General features: G+C 43.4%; 1 protein-coding gene and 1 pseudogene across 1 annotated transcript; both read right to left on the reverse strand.

The window, feature by feature from the left end:
• Positions 1-5,530: 5,530 nt before the first annotated feature.
• LOC100277923 (uncharacterized) lies at positions 5,531-7,014 on the reverse strand. Its single transcript, NM_001151366.2, has one exon. It carries the CDS (start codon positions 6,894-6,896, stop codon positions 5,748-5,750), a length of 1,149 nt encoding a protein of 382 aa, NP_001144838.2. The 5' UTR covers positions 6,897-7,014; the 3' UTR covers positions 5,531-5,747.
• On the reverse strand, positions 8,496-9,725 carry LOC103629461 (GT1 superfamily pseudogene; annotated as a pseudogene).

Below are 14,845 nucleotides of genomic sequence, written 5' to 3' on the forward strand. Positions count from 1 at the left end.
GGGAGTATTAGTCTTTTTGCATATATGTATCTTACCTAAATGTTGATAGTGCATATGTTCATTAAGTAAGGGGGAGTTTTTTGATAGTCGTTTTTTCCCTTGACACCCTGCTGTCCCTTGACATCATCCTATGTTCTTGCTCGAGTATGGTTTTTGGTGTTTGATGTCAAAGGGGGAGAATTTGTGCATTAAAGCTTATCTCAACCTGAGAGGAAAGCTTATCCTAAGGGGTGATGTGTTAGTTTAAGCTTTGCTAGTGTGTTATTCATATGCTTCCTGCAGTATTATATGTGTTGCATCATATGGACTAGTGCTTCCGTTGCTATAAATTTATTGGCATCTATTGTGTTCATTCTGAAATAGATAGTCATGTGGTTAATGGTGCTTTAAGATTGCTTTCAATTAGTGTCTTAGTTTGAATTGGTATCTTAATGATGAATAGTGGTAGGCTGATATTTCTGTGATATATCCACTAAATTGAATGGTGTTTAACTCTGATTATGTGCATTTGTGTGTTATAGCATCATGGTTTGATTCTTGCCAATGCATACTAAAAAGTGCTAAGGTGTAGAAATGTTTCGATTTGCCTAAGTATGTGCAAATTGGCGTCTGAGACCAAAATTATGTTTTTGAAGTAAGCACTTATTTAGGGGGAGCATTCTATAATCTTAGAATTCAAATTTGTGCTTCAAATCTTATTCTTATGTAAGCTTTAATTGTGTTGCCATCAATCACCAAAAAGGGGGAGATTGAAAGCTCTCTTGTGAGTTTTGGTGTTTGGATGACAACTCAATTAAAGGACTAACAAGTGTACTAAGTGTTGAACAGGTGCTTAAAGTAAAGCCTACAGGGTTCAACACAAGTGAACAAATGTGATGGTCCAAGAACTGGATTATGGATACATAATGGACATCACAAGTAAGATGGACATTGCAAAAGTGAGACTCGGGTGCGTAGCTCGGAGACAACTGATCAAGCCAAGGACGAAGGCAAGAAAAGCTTCGAGGTACCAAGTGCACGGGAGAAGGTCAAGGAGGCTGAGGAACCCAAAGCCAAGGGTGAAGAAGAATGCTTGCAAAGTCAAGGGTGATCGAGTTGAGAACAGCTACGGCACATCAAGGATCACTACATAAGGACGTGACTTACAGCCAATGAGGTAACAGCTACAGTTATGTGGTGTAAGTCATAAGGCTCAAGATCAAGCTCTAAGGAGGAAATCAAGGTCACTAGAAGGAGAACAAGTGTCAAAATCAGAACTGGAAGCAGCCCAAAAGAGCTAAGTTCACTTTGATCTTTAGTTTGGGTTATTCCTATGTTTGGAGATGTTCTATGTGACCTTTACAGGATGTTGGAGCCAAGTGATGTCAATCTAGATCAAGTCAAGCCGACTTGATGATTTATGAGTCCAACATCAAAGCTCAAGCATGTGGAATGCTATAGATTTAATGTTTAAGAGAAGGTATGTTTCTATACTTAGTACATTGGTTTTGTGGACTAATATACGTGTCTAAGTGTTAGAAACAGAAAGAAGAAGAAAAGAAGAGAGGTGCAAAGGGCTTGGCTATGTACAGCCAAGGCAGCTCAGTCTGGCACACCGGACTGTCCGGTGGTGCACCGGACAGTGTCCGGTGCGCCAGGCTGAACTCTGGCGAACTAGCCGCTCTCAAGAATTCACCGGCGACGTACGGCTATAATTCACCGGACTGTCCGGTCTGCACCGGACTGTCCGGTGAGCCAACGGTCGGCCGCGCGATCTGCGCGGGACACGTGGCCGAGCCAACGGCTAGATGGAGGCACCGGACTGTCCGGTGTGCACCGGACATGTCCGGTGCGCCAACGACTCCAAGACTCCCAACGGTCGGCTTCGCCATAGAAGGAAAGAAATCGGGCACCGGACAGTGTCCGGTGCGCCACCCGACAGAAAGCTGATATTGCCTTCCAAATGAAGTCCAACGGCTCCTAGGCCCCTTGGGTCTATAAAAGGGACTCCTAGGCGCCTCCAAGAGATGATGTAGCGCAGCCAACAAGTGTAGACTTCACTCGAATCAATTCTCACTCTCCCTCTTGTGTGTAACTCTATAGTTTGTGTAGAAGGCACAGCTATAAGCCTTAAGAGAGAGGAGAAGTGCTGCTTAGAGCTAGAGCAAGGTCTTGAGCGTATCGTTACTCTGCCGGGGTGCTACCAAGAAGTTTGTAAGCAGCCGCGGTTCTGCTGTAACCCCACTCAATAGTGAAAGGCTCTATCTGTCATACTGATAGATCTGAGCAAACGGAGGAAGGAGTTGAAATAGACTCCAAGCCCAGGTGTGGCTAACTCCAACGAGGACTAGGCAAGCATTTCAGGCTTGGCCGAACCTCGGGATAAATCCTTGCGTCTGTGTGCTCTGTTCTGTATTGTATCCTGACTCTCTGTCTTACTCGTCTTTATATCTGCACTTAAATACTTATCTGTGGTATAAGATTTATTTGAAGTGCAGGACATTTTGAGACAGGATCTTCCATTCCGCTGCAACCTACTCGAAGAGTCTTCTCACTCCACTGCGTACTAAGTCTTCGAGTAGAGTAAGAATTTAAGTTTTAAAGTAATAAGTTTTATTCGCCTATTCACCCCCCTCTAGGCGACATCCAGATCCTGTTCCCGGGTCAAAGGGAACTTTCAGTGTTCCATGATTAAGGTGCTTGCTTGCTGTAGTTGATTGTGATAGATGAGTCCATCGACTTTGATGCATCGGTCCTCTGTTAAACTTGTGTGTGATGCTTTTGTGTGATCAATAGATCTAATGCAAAGTCGTAGCAATTAAATGAATGCGTGTACCTGTGATATCGTATTTGTGTTGCGTGAATAAATAAAATATGGTCGTCTTGTTAATGGTGTTAATGATGAACGCCGATAACGTACGAATAGCTAGCGCTTGCGTATAGTCGTTGCAGTGTCTTACTAATTGGTGTTTAGTTCGCTACCATGTATTGTATATCTTGTGATATTTTTCACCATATTCATCCATATGCATCTTGCACCTCATATAGGACCGAGAGATGATGATCGAGCCAGTGACGTGGTGCCAACCACAAGATGCCGTTTTGGATGACCTGAAGAATGGACTTAACCAGTGGATGCTCGCCAAGCGAGTACCTCCCTAGCAAACACTCTCTAAGTGTTAAATTAAAGGCAAGCCCCGGTTTTATGAATAACCGTTTATATATGCTATTTTACTACACTTAATGTTTGTAGGCTTGTACTGTGCACTTAAGTGTAGGAGTTGCCTGAAACCCTAGTTGCATGAACTCAGGATTCCTTTGAGATGGATACTAGTATGCTAGGTCGAGTAGCTGCTTTAATAATTAGGGATCTCGGTAGAAGTCGAGTGATTTTTCTAGCACTCGCGCGAGGTCAGGAATTGATTGTATCCACTTTGATAACAGAATGATGATGGTCTGTGGACACGGATCCATGGGGATGCGTGGTCTACGAGATGAAATTGGAATAAGGATTAACGTGCGGATACCTGTGTCAAGCGTTTGAACGTACTAAACATATGCCGAGAAATATGGTAAATCGGTAAGCCTAGTACCTGATTGAACCTGGCAGCAGATTGCCCTCCTCACGCGACCTGAGACGAGGTCTCCCATTCCGGTTATGGTGGGTACAAGTGCGGTCACTACACGACGGCCAGTCGGGGTCAGTGAGGCATTGTACGCCAAGGCGGTGAGCCCCTCTCTGCTGACAGGGAATCGATGGGGACGGTTGATGTGTGTGGGGACGGAGTGCCCCTGCATGTCGTGTGTTTAGGTTTACCTTGCAAGGATAAAAACTCGATTCGAATCGTCTGCTTCTCGCAGCTAATGAGACTGCTTGATCCATTGTACTGCATTGAGTAATAAGTGAAAGTATGATGAGTTGAGATAAGATGTTGATTGTTAATAATGCTTGCTACCATGTATGAGTAGATAGTCCACTTTTAGCCTTAAGAGAGTCACACTTAATTTTGACTAAGTTAAAATCTTGAGTTAGAAACTCAGCTAGTGCTTTTGGCAACCAAACCCCACAGCCAAACAGCTGCATGTCTAGAGGTAGAGGAGTAGACTCCTCACACCGGGTAAGTCTAGCTGAGTATTAGTATACTCAGCCTTGCTTGTGGCATAATTTTTGCAGGTACTTCTTAGGTCGATTGGTTGATGGTGTGACTTGGCCTTCATCCCTGCCACCGGGATAGACGGTCGAGTGGGTTATTGCTTCCGCAGGAGAGGACCGGGAGGAGTAGCGTGGCCAGGCTTCGCCATGTTACTCGGTTTTCTCCGTTAGTTATTTCCGCTGCATTAAAATTTATGGTTATTATTTCTGAAACTCCGATAATGTAATCACTAATGATACTTATTAAATTTGTGGTATTATGCTTTATTGTATTTCTCTGTGCCTCACATTCGAGTGAGCTAGTGGTATTCGATCCTGGTTAAGTGGCTTTATCGGACTAGATCCGAGGGACTGACGGGTTATTCCTGTTTAAGTGTGGTCTAGCCTCTAAGGCGGGACTTAGGCACTTAAGTTGGAATAATTTGGGCGGTTCCGCCACATCATTTGCATTACATTGTGTGATTTATTATTAATTATGATCTTTTATTTAATTGAGATGATATACACTTATACTTAGTAATTGCTAATAAAATTTTGACCAACTTATTAAAAGCAATGCTCAGCCTTAATCATTTTCTTTTTGGTAAACCTTATACTTTATATGAGCACCATCGTAAGTGAACTCATGCACATTATTTCCCACAACTTGCTGAGCGATGAACTTATGTGAGCTCACTCTTGCTAAACTCACACCAGGTCAAGAACATGTACTGCAAGATGATAACCATTAAAGATGCTACGATGAGTTTGGAGAGGTCTAGACCGTTGTTTTTCAGTCAACTATGATTGTGAAGGATCGTTGTCGTCATATGATGTATGTGTTTAGCTATTTTGTAAACTTGTATTATATAATAAAGATGTAATATTAATTTTTTTACCATGAGTTATCGTATGTGTAAGATTTGATCATATCACACATTTACTACGCGCTTTAATTTGTCTTTAGATCCTGGTGTGACATTTTTATATCGATTATTAATCTGAATTCTCAAGCAATCGAGTAACTGATCCACGACCTGAACAAATTTTATACCAGTAATAAGTATGTTTGACCGTATTTGACTATAGCAGAACTGGTTTTCCCGTGATTCAGTGATCAGCATGCTACCCGGAGTACATTGCACATATACCAGCAGAGAAACAGTGTAACATAACGGGACTCTCTCTAGCGTGCGGACAGATAAAAACGTGTTTTACCAGATAGAAGAAAGAACATATTGGTCTAAATCCCACAAATATGAGAGTACAAATAGAAGCAGAAAACTTGTCTGCCATAGCAAACTTATCCACAAATATGAACTGCTACGGCTGTAATCTATAGAGATAAAAACACCGTAAAAACAGTAAAAACTGATACGAATTAAAGTCAAGCGAACATACTTAACAAGTCCGTGGAAATTTGAAGAAATGGTGCTGGTGCCATACACTATAACTGACAGCAAAAGAATAGTTTTAGATAGATAACATGAACAAATAGCTCAAAGGGCCCTCCTTTGCTTTCCTTCTCTGCTTGAATGAGAATAGCAGCACATCACTGCAATCTGCCAGATGAGCAACAACTACCTAACAGGCTAACAACTACCTAACATGATCCATCCACTCCATTCATTTGATTTCAACTTCGTGCCGGCTTCTCCAACACTGCAGAGAGGTACATCGCCGGCTTTGCGCTCCCTGTTCCGGCCTTCTCTCCCGTTACCCATTTGAGCTTCTTGTAACCAAACCTACCAATTAGCCTGACGAGCAGCTGCCTCCGTTCATCGCTGTGGCACACGTAGCTGTCAATCCAGAGCAGCCCACGGGCGCGCAGCACCCGGTCGACATCAAACATGAAGAACTCAAGCGCTTCCTCCGTCCCGGCCTGACCCAGCGCCGGCGACCCTCCTTCGGCCAGCGCGGTGGTCCCGACGTGCACGAGGTCGAACACCCCGTCGTAGAACGGGAACCGGTGCGCCGGCGAGAGCAGCAGCGGGAACAGCCCCCTGGCCGCCACGAACTCGTTCATGGGCTTCCCGGCGCTGTCGAGTACCGTGGTGAAGACGGTGACCCCGCGCTCCCTCATCCGGGCGGCGAAGTTGGCGGCGCCGCCGGCGACGTCGAAGCCGATCCGGATCTTGCCGCCGCCGCCGGCGAGGCGCAGGACGTCGTCGATGAGGAACTCGTGGTCGTGGCGCGGCTTCACCCAGCGGTGGCTGTCGACGCCCATGTTGGAGGCCGGGAGCGCGGCGCGCGGGCCCCGGGAGAGGCAGCGGCGGCGGGGCAGCGGCTCGCAGGCCTTGGAGATGAGGCGGTGCGGGAGCGTGGCGTTGCGCCGCGGGCAGGCGGTGTGGGGCGTGTAGGTGGCGAAGGCGGCCAGGAGCGCCAGCGTGGGCGGGGAGCGGAAGCAGGCGTGCGCCACGGAGGCCGGCATGTGGGTGAGCCCCGTGCGCGCGTCGCGGCCCAGCGGGAGCGCGTGCGGGGACAGGAAGAGGAGCAGCTCCGGGGGCAGGGCGCCGCCGCCGTGGCGCGGGACGAGGCGGGTCGCGTCGATCTCCCGCGCGATGGCGGCCACCTGCGCGGAGATGGCGGCGGAGGAGGAGAGGTTGGCGGCGCCGGCGGCGGGGACGGAGTGCGCGCGGGGGGAGAGAAAGGCGCGGAGCGCCAGGAGGTTGGTGGAGAGGAGGGAGAGCAGCACGAGCAGGTTGAGCAGCGCGGACGAGCACAGCCACGCCAGGCGCCGCCCGCCGCGCCGGGATGACGCCACGTTCAGGGACACCGACCCCATCGCGCGGCGGCGCCACTGCCCACGGCCTGCAGAGGAGAGAAAAGGCCGCAGATTTCGCCGACGCTGGGATTCGCCGCGTTCGTGTCAGTGTGCGACTGTGCCTGTGCGTGCGTCCGCGCTCGAGCTCGGGACGGGGAAAGGGAGTGGGGGCTGGAGATAGCGACACTGGAGGAGGCGCGTGAATGGTATGTCGGCTGCCCGTAACCCCGTGCCCAACACCCGGATTATCAGAACGACCCGGCTGTTCCGTACTGTACTAAACATTCGGTCGAGACGAGAGAGAGAGAGAGAGGGGGGAAGGATCTGTGACAGCAATCAAATCAAATGGTAACATTAAAGCTTGGTAACGAGCTGACGAGTTGGGCGATCAGTCCTGTTTTGTGAATGCCCTAATGACATGTTTGGATGAAACTGATTCTACTGACATTGATTGAAGTTGAGAAATTGAAGGTTGGAAGGAAAGTGTTGTTCCCATTTTTAATTTCGTTGTTGCACTGAACTAAATTTGTTGCTTTTAAAACATGTAATCTGAGAAATTTGCTATTTGAGATGAGTAAAGTGCGTACATGAACTATTTTAGATGTTCAAGGTTATAGGAACAATTATTAACTATTTAAAGTGTGTTAAATGAAATCGAAATGGACCAAGGCCCATTCCAACAGCTGACGTGGCGTTCCACCTAAGGCTTTGTTCGGCAGTTTGAGATTTTTTCCTAGGCTGGTTTTTCTCCATATATGGATCAGGTGAATCCAAAATTTTCACCTAATCCTTTGTGGGATTAAATCCCTAAACTCAATTCACCAATCTTTGTTCGTTTTTTCCATATGGATTATATCCTAAAACCCAATCAACTATGTTTTTTCGTTTATTCCATATGGATTAAATCCCAAACTTGAAAACCAATAAAAGCCAATGAAACCAACAAAGTTTAAGCATAGAACATGTCACTGTATCTCTCCAGAAATTTAAGCATGCATGTCACGTGATTCTCAATACATATTTTTCGTTTAGATTGAACACATTTTTAATCCAGATTAAATAAAAACACAAGTCAACATAACATCCAATGATCCTAGAGCACAAATCAACATAGTTTCTTTATCCTTAGATGGTAGAACACCATTGATCCTGGAGCACAAATCAACATAGTTCAATGCGTCAACTAGAAACTAACACGATGTAGATTTTCTGATTCAGACCAACGGTGCTACAGAAGTCCAAACTGCAAAACACGATAGAGAAGCAACAATATTAATCAAACTACTGAAGCCCAAAGATAAGAACTATAGTACAATTCCTACCAGAAATACTCCTACTACTCAGGCAGCTACACTACCACACCCTGCAGGATTGGGAAAAGAAAAGCAACTATTTTGCAAAAGAGAAGAAGCTGGATGATTGCATTATATTATTGCTGCATAGCACAAGAGAATTAGGTGTTTGTGCTATAAACATACTTCAAGACAGTTACACAGCAATGAAACAATGATTTCAGTTTTTAAAATTCAAAGATTTTTAGTTTTGAAAAAAAAACAAATTGACTATACTTAGAATATTAGAAAGTCAAGAAGTTCAACCTTTTACTTTAAAGAAACTAATCATAGATTATACTTACCTTAGAGCTTATCCATCTTCCGTGTTAACCATAGGAGGGTAGTTTCTAGCTCATCAATACTAAAACTGATAAAGGTCTCTGTGTTGTTTGGTATGTCGAACACCTCAGCTGCTTTTATCTTCTCATCTGCTGTCACATTCATGGATCTAAGAACAGAAATGCATCTCATGATGGAGAAGTCATTACCTTGAGCAGATTCTTTTCCTTTAGCCATTTGTGTAACCTCATCCTCAACTTGTTTTGATTTTAGATCTAGATATCTCCCAACAAGTCCTTCCAAAGAATCCTTGTTCATCCTCTTTGCTTCCTTATCTTGATTGATTGTTGATGCAGTAGACCTTCTTGTTATTACATGTACCCTCTGTTCAGTCATTTCAATTATAGGATCTTCATCTTGTTCCAATCTTGAATCCTCTTCTTGTGGTTGTTGTTGAATAATACCTTCCTCATCCATTCTTGTGGTGTTCACTTATTCTTCTTCATTTGAAATTGTGTGTCCATTCTATAGATGTTATGTTCCAGGTCCCTTGTGCAATGTGCCCATCGTATAGTTCCCCAAGAGCATCAAAGAGAGGGAAAGACTTCTTTTGAAATTTCTTGGCCCTAGGAAATCACTGATAAAACATTGTAAAAAAGTAAGTTCCTAAACTACTTTATGATAAGTTCACAATTATAAAGCTGGAGGCACAATTAGATATAAAGCTGGAGTCAAAAACTTACTTTTATGATGTTTTCCCATATTGGTGGATCAACAACAATCATGCATCGTTTCTCATTCCAGGAAACACCACTTTGCTTTCTAGCATCTTTCAACATCTTGTAATCCCTTTTCAATTCCCTCTCCTTCTCCTGAATTTGAATCTTGTTGAATGTGACATACTCATGCTTCTTGTTGAATTCAGTAACAATTTTGTTCCAAGCATCTGGACTCCAGCCATTTTGAGCCCTATATGGAGGTACATTGTGCTCAAACAACAAATCAACGAGGCTCTTCTCCAATTCAGAATTCCATGTTGCTCTCTGAACACCACCTAAATTTCAAAAAAATATGAGGGACAATTAATCATTTGAAGTTGAAACACAATAAGAATAACATGTACAAGCTTTATATTAAATAACATGTACCTCCACACTTCTTTGATGTAGAAGCTTTAGGAGAAACCTTCTTTTGAGCAGCTTTAGATAACATCAAAATTTTGGGAGAACCTCTTGTCAACATCATATCTATTATAGAGAATCACCAGCAAAAAAGAAACTATGAACATCATTTCTACTTTTATTTTTGTGACACAAGGAATAAACTGTGACCCACCCCCACCGAAACACTAGCAAAAAGGAGGCTGTAATTTGCCATCACAAAATATCCATTACAACAGTAATTTGCAAAATAACCATTACAACAAAATTCAGCAGCTTACAAAAATACACTTGATTATTCTCAAAACAGTAGTAATTTGCCATCACAAAATATCCATTACAAAATATCATCACATGTATGTAGTCCAATGGAAATGACATTTATTGATCACATAATATCCATTACAGAAATGATTCACTGATTTCTAAGTTGCTCATAATCTGCCCACATATGATAAGCTATCATATCTCTTAAGTTATTCCCTTCCATATTCCCTTCATCATTTCCATGGTCACTATCGGGTAGGCTGACAAAACTTTGCGGGTTGATATTTCCTTGATCATTTTCTAGCCATCTCTCATCACCATTGTGTGATCGAATTAAGTTATGGAGGACTGCAGTAGCAATAGGTATTTTTGCTTGATTTTCCATTTTGTGAAGGGTAGCAACTTTAAGGATTGGAAATCTCTTCTTTATGACACCCAAAGCCCTCTCTACATAATTTCTTAAAACATCATGGCGATGGTTGAATAACTCTTTGTGACTTTGAGGCCTTCGATGACCATGACCAAACTCTTTTAGGTGATATCTAACCCCACGATATGGTGCAATAAAGGAAGTCGTATTGGCATAACCACCATCTACTAGGCAGTACTTCCCAGAAGGTACTTCAAACTTTCCTACAACATTGTTCATTGCAGATCTAAGAACCATTGAATCCGTTGCTGATCCTTCCCATCCGGCTGACATATAAGTTATGTTAAGGTTAAAATCACACGCAACCATTACGTTTTGGCTAAGGGTCCCTTTTCTATTCCTGAATAGTGCGGCTTGATCGAGTGACATTGATACTGGAACATGGGTTCCATCTATTGAACCTATGCAATTCTGCAAAAAAAGAAATGACCAGATCTTCATCTGTCTAACAATATTCTGCAGGAGGTTCTGGCGGAGAAAACTGCCGCTGCTCTCTGGTTGAAGCTGGAGTCGATCTGTATGTCAAAGGATCTGACCAGCAAGATGCATGTCAAAATGAAGTTGTTCTCCCACAAGTTGCAGGAAGGAGGATCCGTTCTGACGCACATATCGGTGTTTAAGGAGATCGTGGCCGATCTGACGTCTATGGAGGTAAAGTTTGATGATGAAGACCTAGCTCTTCTTCTCCTATGTTCCCTCCCTGCATCGTTTAGCAATTTTCGAGATACCATCCTATACAGTCGTGATACTCTAACCGTGGCTGAAGTGTATGAAGCTTTGACTGCGAAAGAAAAGATGAGACAGATGGTTAACTCGGAAGATGCTGCTGGCTCGAGTGGAGAAGCTTTGTATGTCCGTGGCCGCACTGATCAGAAAAAGTCCAACTTAGGTGGCAAAGGAAAGGGGAAGAACTAGAGGGGTCGCTCCAAGTCAAGGGGGCCATCCGATGAATTATTTTGCAAATACTGCAAGAAGACGAACCATGTAATTGAGAACTGTTACAAACTGCAGAACAAGGAGAAGAGGAACAAGGAGAAGGGTAAGACTGGAGGTATTGTCTCTGTTGCATCCGAAAATAATTCTGATAATGGTGATGTTCTTATTGCCTTTGCTGGTTGTGCTGCTGATGATGCCCAATGGATCCTCGATTCTGCTTGCTCGTATCATGTTTGCACTAAAAAAATCTCTGTTTAGTACCTATGAAGCTGTGCAGAACGGAGGTACTCTTCGGATGGGTGATAATTCCCCTTGCACTGTTGTTGGCATGGGCACCGTGCAGATCAAGATGTTCGATGGGATTGTACGCACATTGACTGAAGTATGGCATGTTCCATCCATGTCCAGGAACCTTATCTCTCTGAGTACTCTGGACACAAAGGGCTACAAGTATACCGCCGGTGAAGGTGTCATAAAGGTAACAAAAGGCTCTCTTGTGGTTATTAAAGGTGATTTGAAAGCTGAAAACTTATATGTGCTTCGAGGTAGTTCTGGCTCTGCTAATGCTGTTGTTGCATCTGATTCTGAGACTACTAAAATTTGGCACATGCGCCTTGGCCATATGAGTGCACCTGGTTTGGCAGAATTGAGCAAGAGAGGCCTTCTTGATGGTTGCCATGCTGATACTCTTGATTTCTGTGAGCACTGTGTTTTCGGTAAGCATAAAAGGGTAAAATTCAGTTCTGCTGTTCATAATACCGGAAATATTCTTGATTATGTTCATGCTGATTTATGGGGGCCGTCACGTATACCTTCACATGGTGGTGCTCGTTACATGTTGACTATCATTGATGATAATTCACGCAGAGTTTGGCCTTATTTTATTAAGCAAAAATCAGATGCCTTTGAGTCTTTCAAGGTTTGGAAGACTATGGTTGAGAAGCAGACTGAGAGGAAGCTGAAGGTTCTGAGAACTGACAATGGTATGGAGTTTTGTTCTGGTGATTTTAACTCTTTCTGCAGGAAGGAGGGCATTGTGAGGCACCACACTATACCATATACGCCTCAGCAAAACGGTGTGGCAGAGCGTATGAATAGAACAATAATCTCCAAGGCTCGGTGTATGCTGTCCAACTCAGGTTTGAGCCGAAAGTTTTGGGCTGAGGCCGCTTCCACTGCTTGTCATTTGATCAATTGTTCACCATCCACTGCTATCGATAAGAAAACTCCAATTGAGGTTTGGTCTGGTTCCCCCTATGATTATTCTCAGTTGAGAGTGTTTGGTTGTACTGCATATGCACATGTTGATAATGGTAAACTTGAGCCTAGAGCAATTAAGTGTGTTTTCTTGGGTTATGGATCTGGTGTTAAAGCATATAAATTGTGGAATCCTGATACACAGAAGGCATTTTTTAGTAGAAACGTTGTGTTCAATGAATCTGCTATGTTTCCTTCGGTTGTATCTACCAGTGCTACTAACCAGAATTCTGAGTCTATCAGTGTGCAGGTGGAGCACGAGGGGGATGTTGATGATCATGCTCCACCATCTGCTGAACCTGCTGAAAATTCTGTTTCTGAAATTTCATCACCTGTTGTGGAGTCTCATCCCCAGTCTCTTGCTGAAGGCCGAACTAGGAGGCAGATAGTTCGGCCCCAAAGACTGATTCAAGAGTGCAATGCTGCTTTTGCTTTGGCTGTTGCTGAAGAAGTTGATAATGTTCAGGAACCATTGAATTATTCAGAAGCTATATTGTGTACTGATATTGAAAAGTGGATGGGTGCTATGCATGAAGAAATGGAGTCTCTTGATAAGAATGGCACTTGGGAACTAGCTCGGCTGCCTTCTGGTAAAAAGGCAATTAAGTGCAAATGGATCTTCAAAAGAAAAGAAGGTATGACTCCAAAAGAGCCTCCGCGCTTTAAAGCAAGGCTAGTTGCAAAAGGTTTTAGTCAGATTCCAGGAATTGATTACTCTGATGTCTATTCTCCTGTTGTCAAGCATAGTTCAATTCGTACCTTTCTTAGTCTTGTTGATGTACATGACTATGAGCTTGAACAGTTAGATGTGAAAACTGCTTTCTTACATGGTGATTTGGAGGAGGACATTTATATGGACCAGCCAGAGGGGTTCATTGTTCCTAGAAAAGAAGACTATGTGTGCAGGTTGAAGAAGTCCTTATATGGTCTGAAACAATCTCCCAGACAATGGTATAAGAGGTTTGATTCATTTATGCTTTCTAAGGGATTTCAGAGGTCTCAATATGATAGTTGTGTTTATCTAAAATTTGTTAATGGATCACCTACATATTTGCTGCTATATGTTGATGATATGTTGATTGCTGCCAAGAGCATGAAGGAAATCACTGCTTTAAAGGCACAGCTGAGTAGCGAATTTGATATGAAGGATCTGGGTGCTGCAAAGAAAATCCTTGGCATAGAGATAGTCAGGGATAGGAAGTCTGGACTGCTGTACTTGAGCCAGAAGAATTATATTGAGAAGGTCCTTCGTCGTTTCAACATGCAAAATACTAAACCTGTGAGTACTCCGTTGGCTCCTCATTTTAAACTGTCTGCTAAACAGTGTGCTGAAACTGATGCTGAGTTTGAATATATGTCAAAAGTTCCATACTCTAGTGTTGTTGGGTCACTCATGTATGCTATGGTTTGTTCTCGTCCTGATTTGTCTCATGCTATGAGCGTTGTTGCTAGATACATGTAACACCCCAGGTGTTTATATTCCGCTCGACAACGAGTACGAATTTAAGCACGTGATATCAGTGAATAAGACGGACACTAGGGTCTAATTATTTTCATCTATCGCGATTCTCATATCGCATCTGTTTCGTTTGTCACGAGCGCGACATCGTTTTTATTTTTTTATCTGTCTGGGCTCTTCCGAAATTTTCGTGCTATTCGAAACATCGTCATTCCGAAAATCGGTGCGTCCGGTGATTATTTAAAATACATCGCTCGCACGAATGCGAAATCGGAAGCTCGATCTATTCTTACCATTTTATCCCGGACAAATTAATTAGAATCGCGCGTCGTCTGAGTAAAATCGTGCGCGCGAGGTTATGACCCAATTTATCCTCCAGCACGCTGTTTTGGCGAGCACAAGAGTAATAATTGGGTTTTTTTTTTCTAGTATGTTATCTTCGATAGAGAAATCGGGTGCTTGATTAGTGAATGAGATTATCAGGTTAGACGAATTAAGCGCCGACTAAATACCGAAGCCGAAATCCGTCTAATTCGATCTATTTGCATCCTGTCCGAAGCAATCCAAACCACCGTAATTAGTACTGACAGCAAGTAATTAGTAGATAATTTAGTTCATTAAATCATTAGAATAAAATGTGTAGCTGTATAGCATGTCAACCCAGTGTATATCTCTAAAAATCGTGATCGAAATATCTGTAATTTCCGGTTAAAAAAAAGAAAGAAATAATAAAAAAAAACTACCAGCCGATCCTATCCTGGCGTGAGGATTTTTCTCCTCCTCCCGTCGCTATCCTCTCCCTGGATCTTTCTTCACCAGTGCTTATCTCCTCCAGCCGAGCGCTCCAA

The sequence above is a fragment of the Zea mays genome, chromosome 6, assembly GCF_902167145.1.
Source record: "Zea mays cultivar B73 chromosome 6, Zm-B73-REFERENCE-NAM-5.0, whole genome shotgun sequence".
In the NCBI taxonomy this organism is placed as follows: Eukaryota; Viridiplantae; Streptophyta; class Magnoliopsida; order Poales; family Poaceae; genus Zea; species Zea mays.

Coding starts and splice junctions, on each gene's coding strand:
- LOC100277923 (NM_001151366.2), bottom strand. CDS start 6,896: ATGGGGTCGGTGTCCCTGAACGTGGCGTCATCCCGGCGCGGCGGGCGG.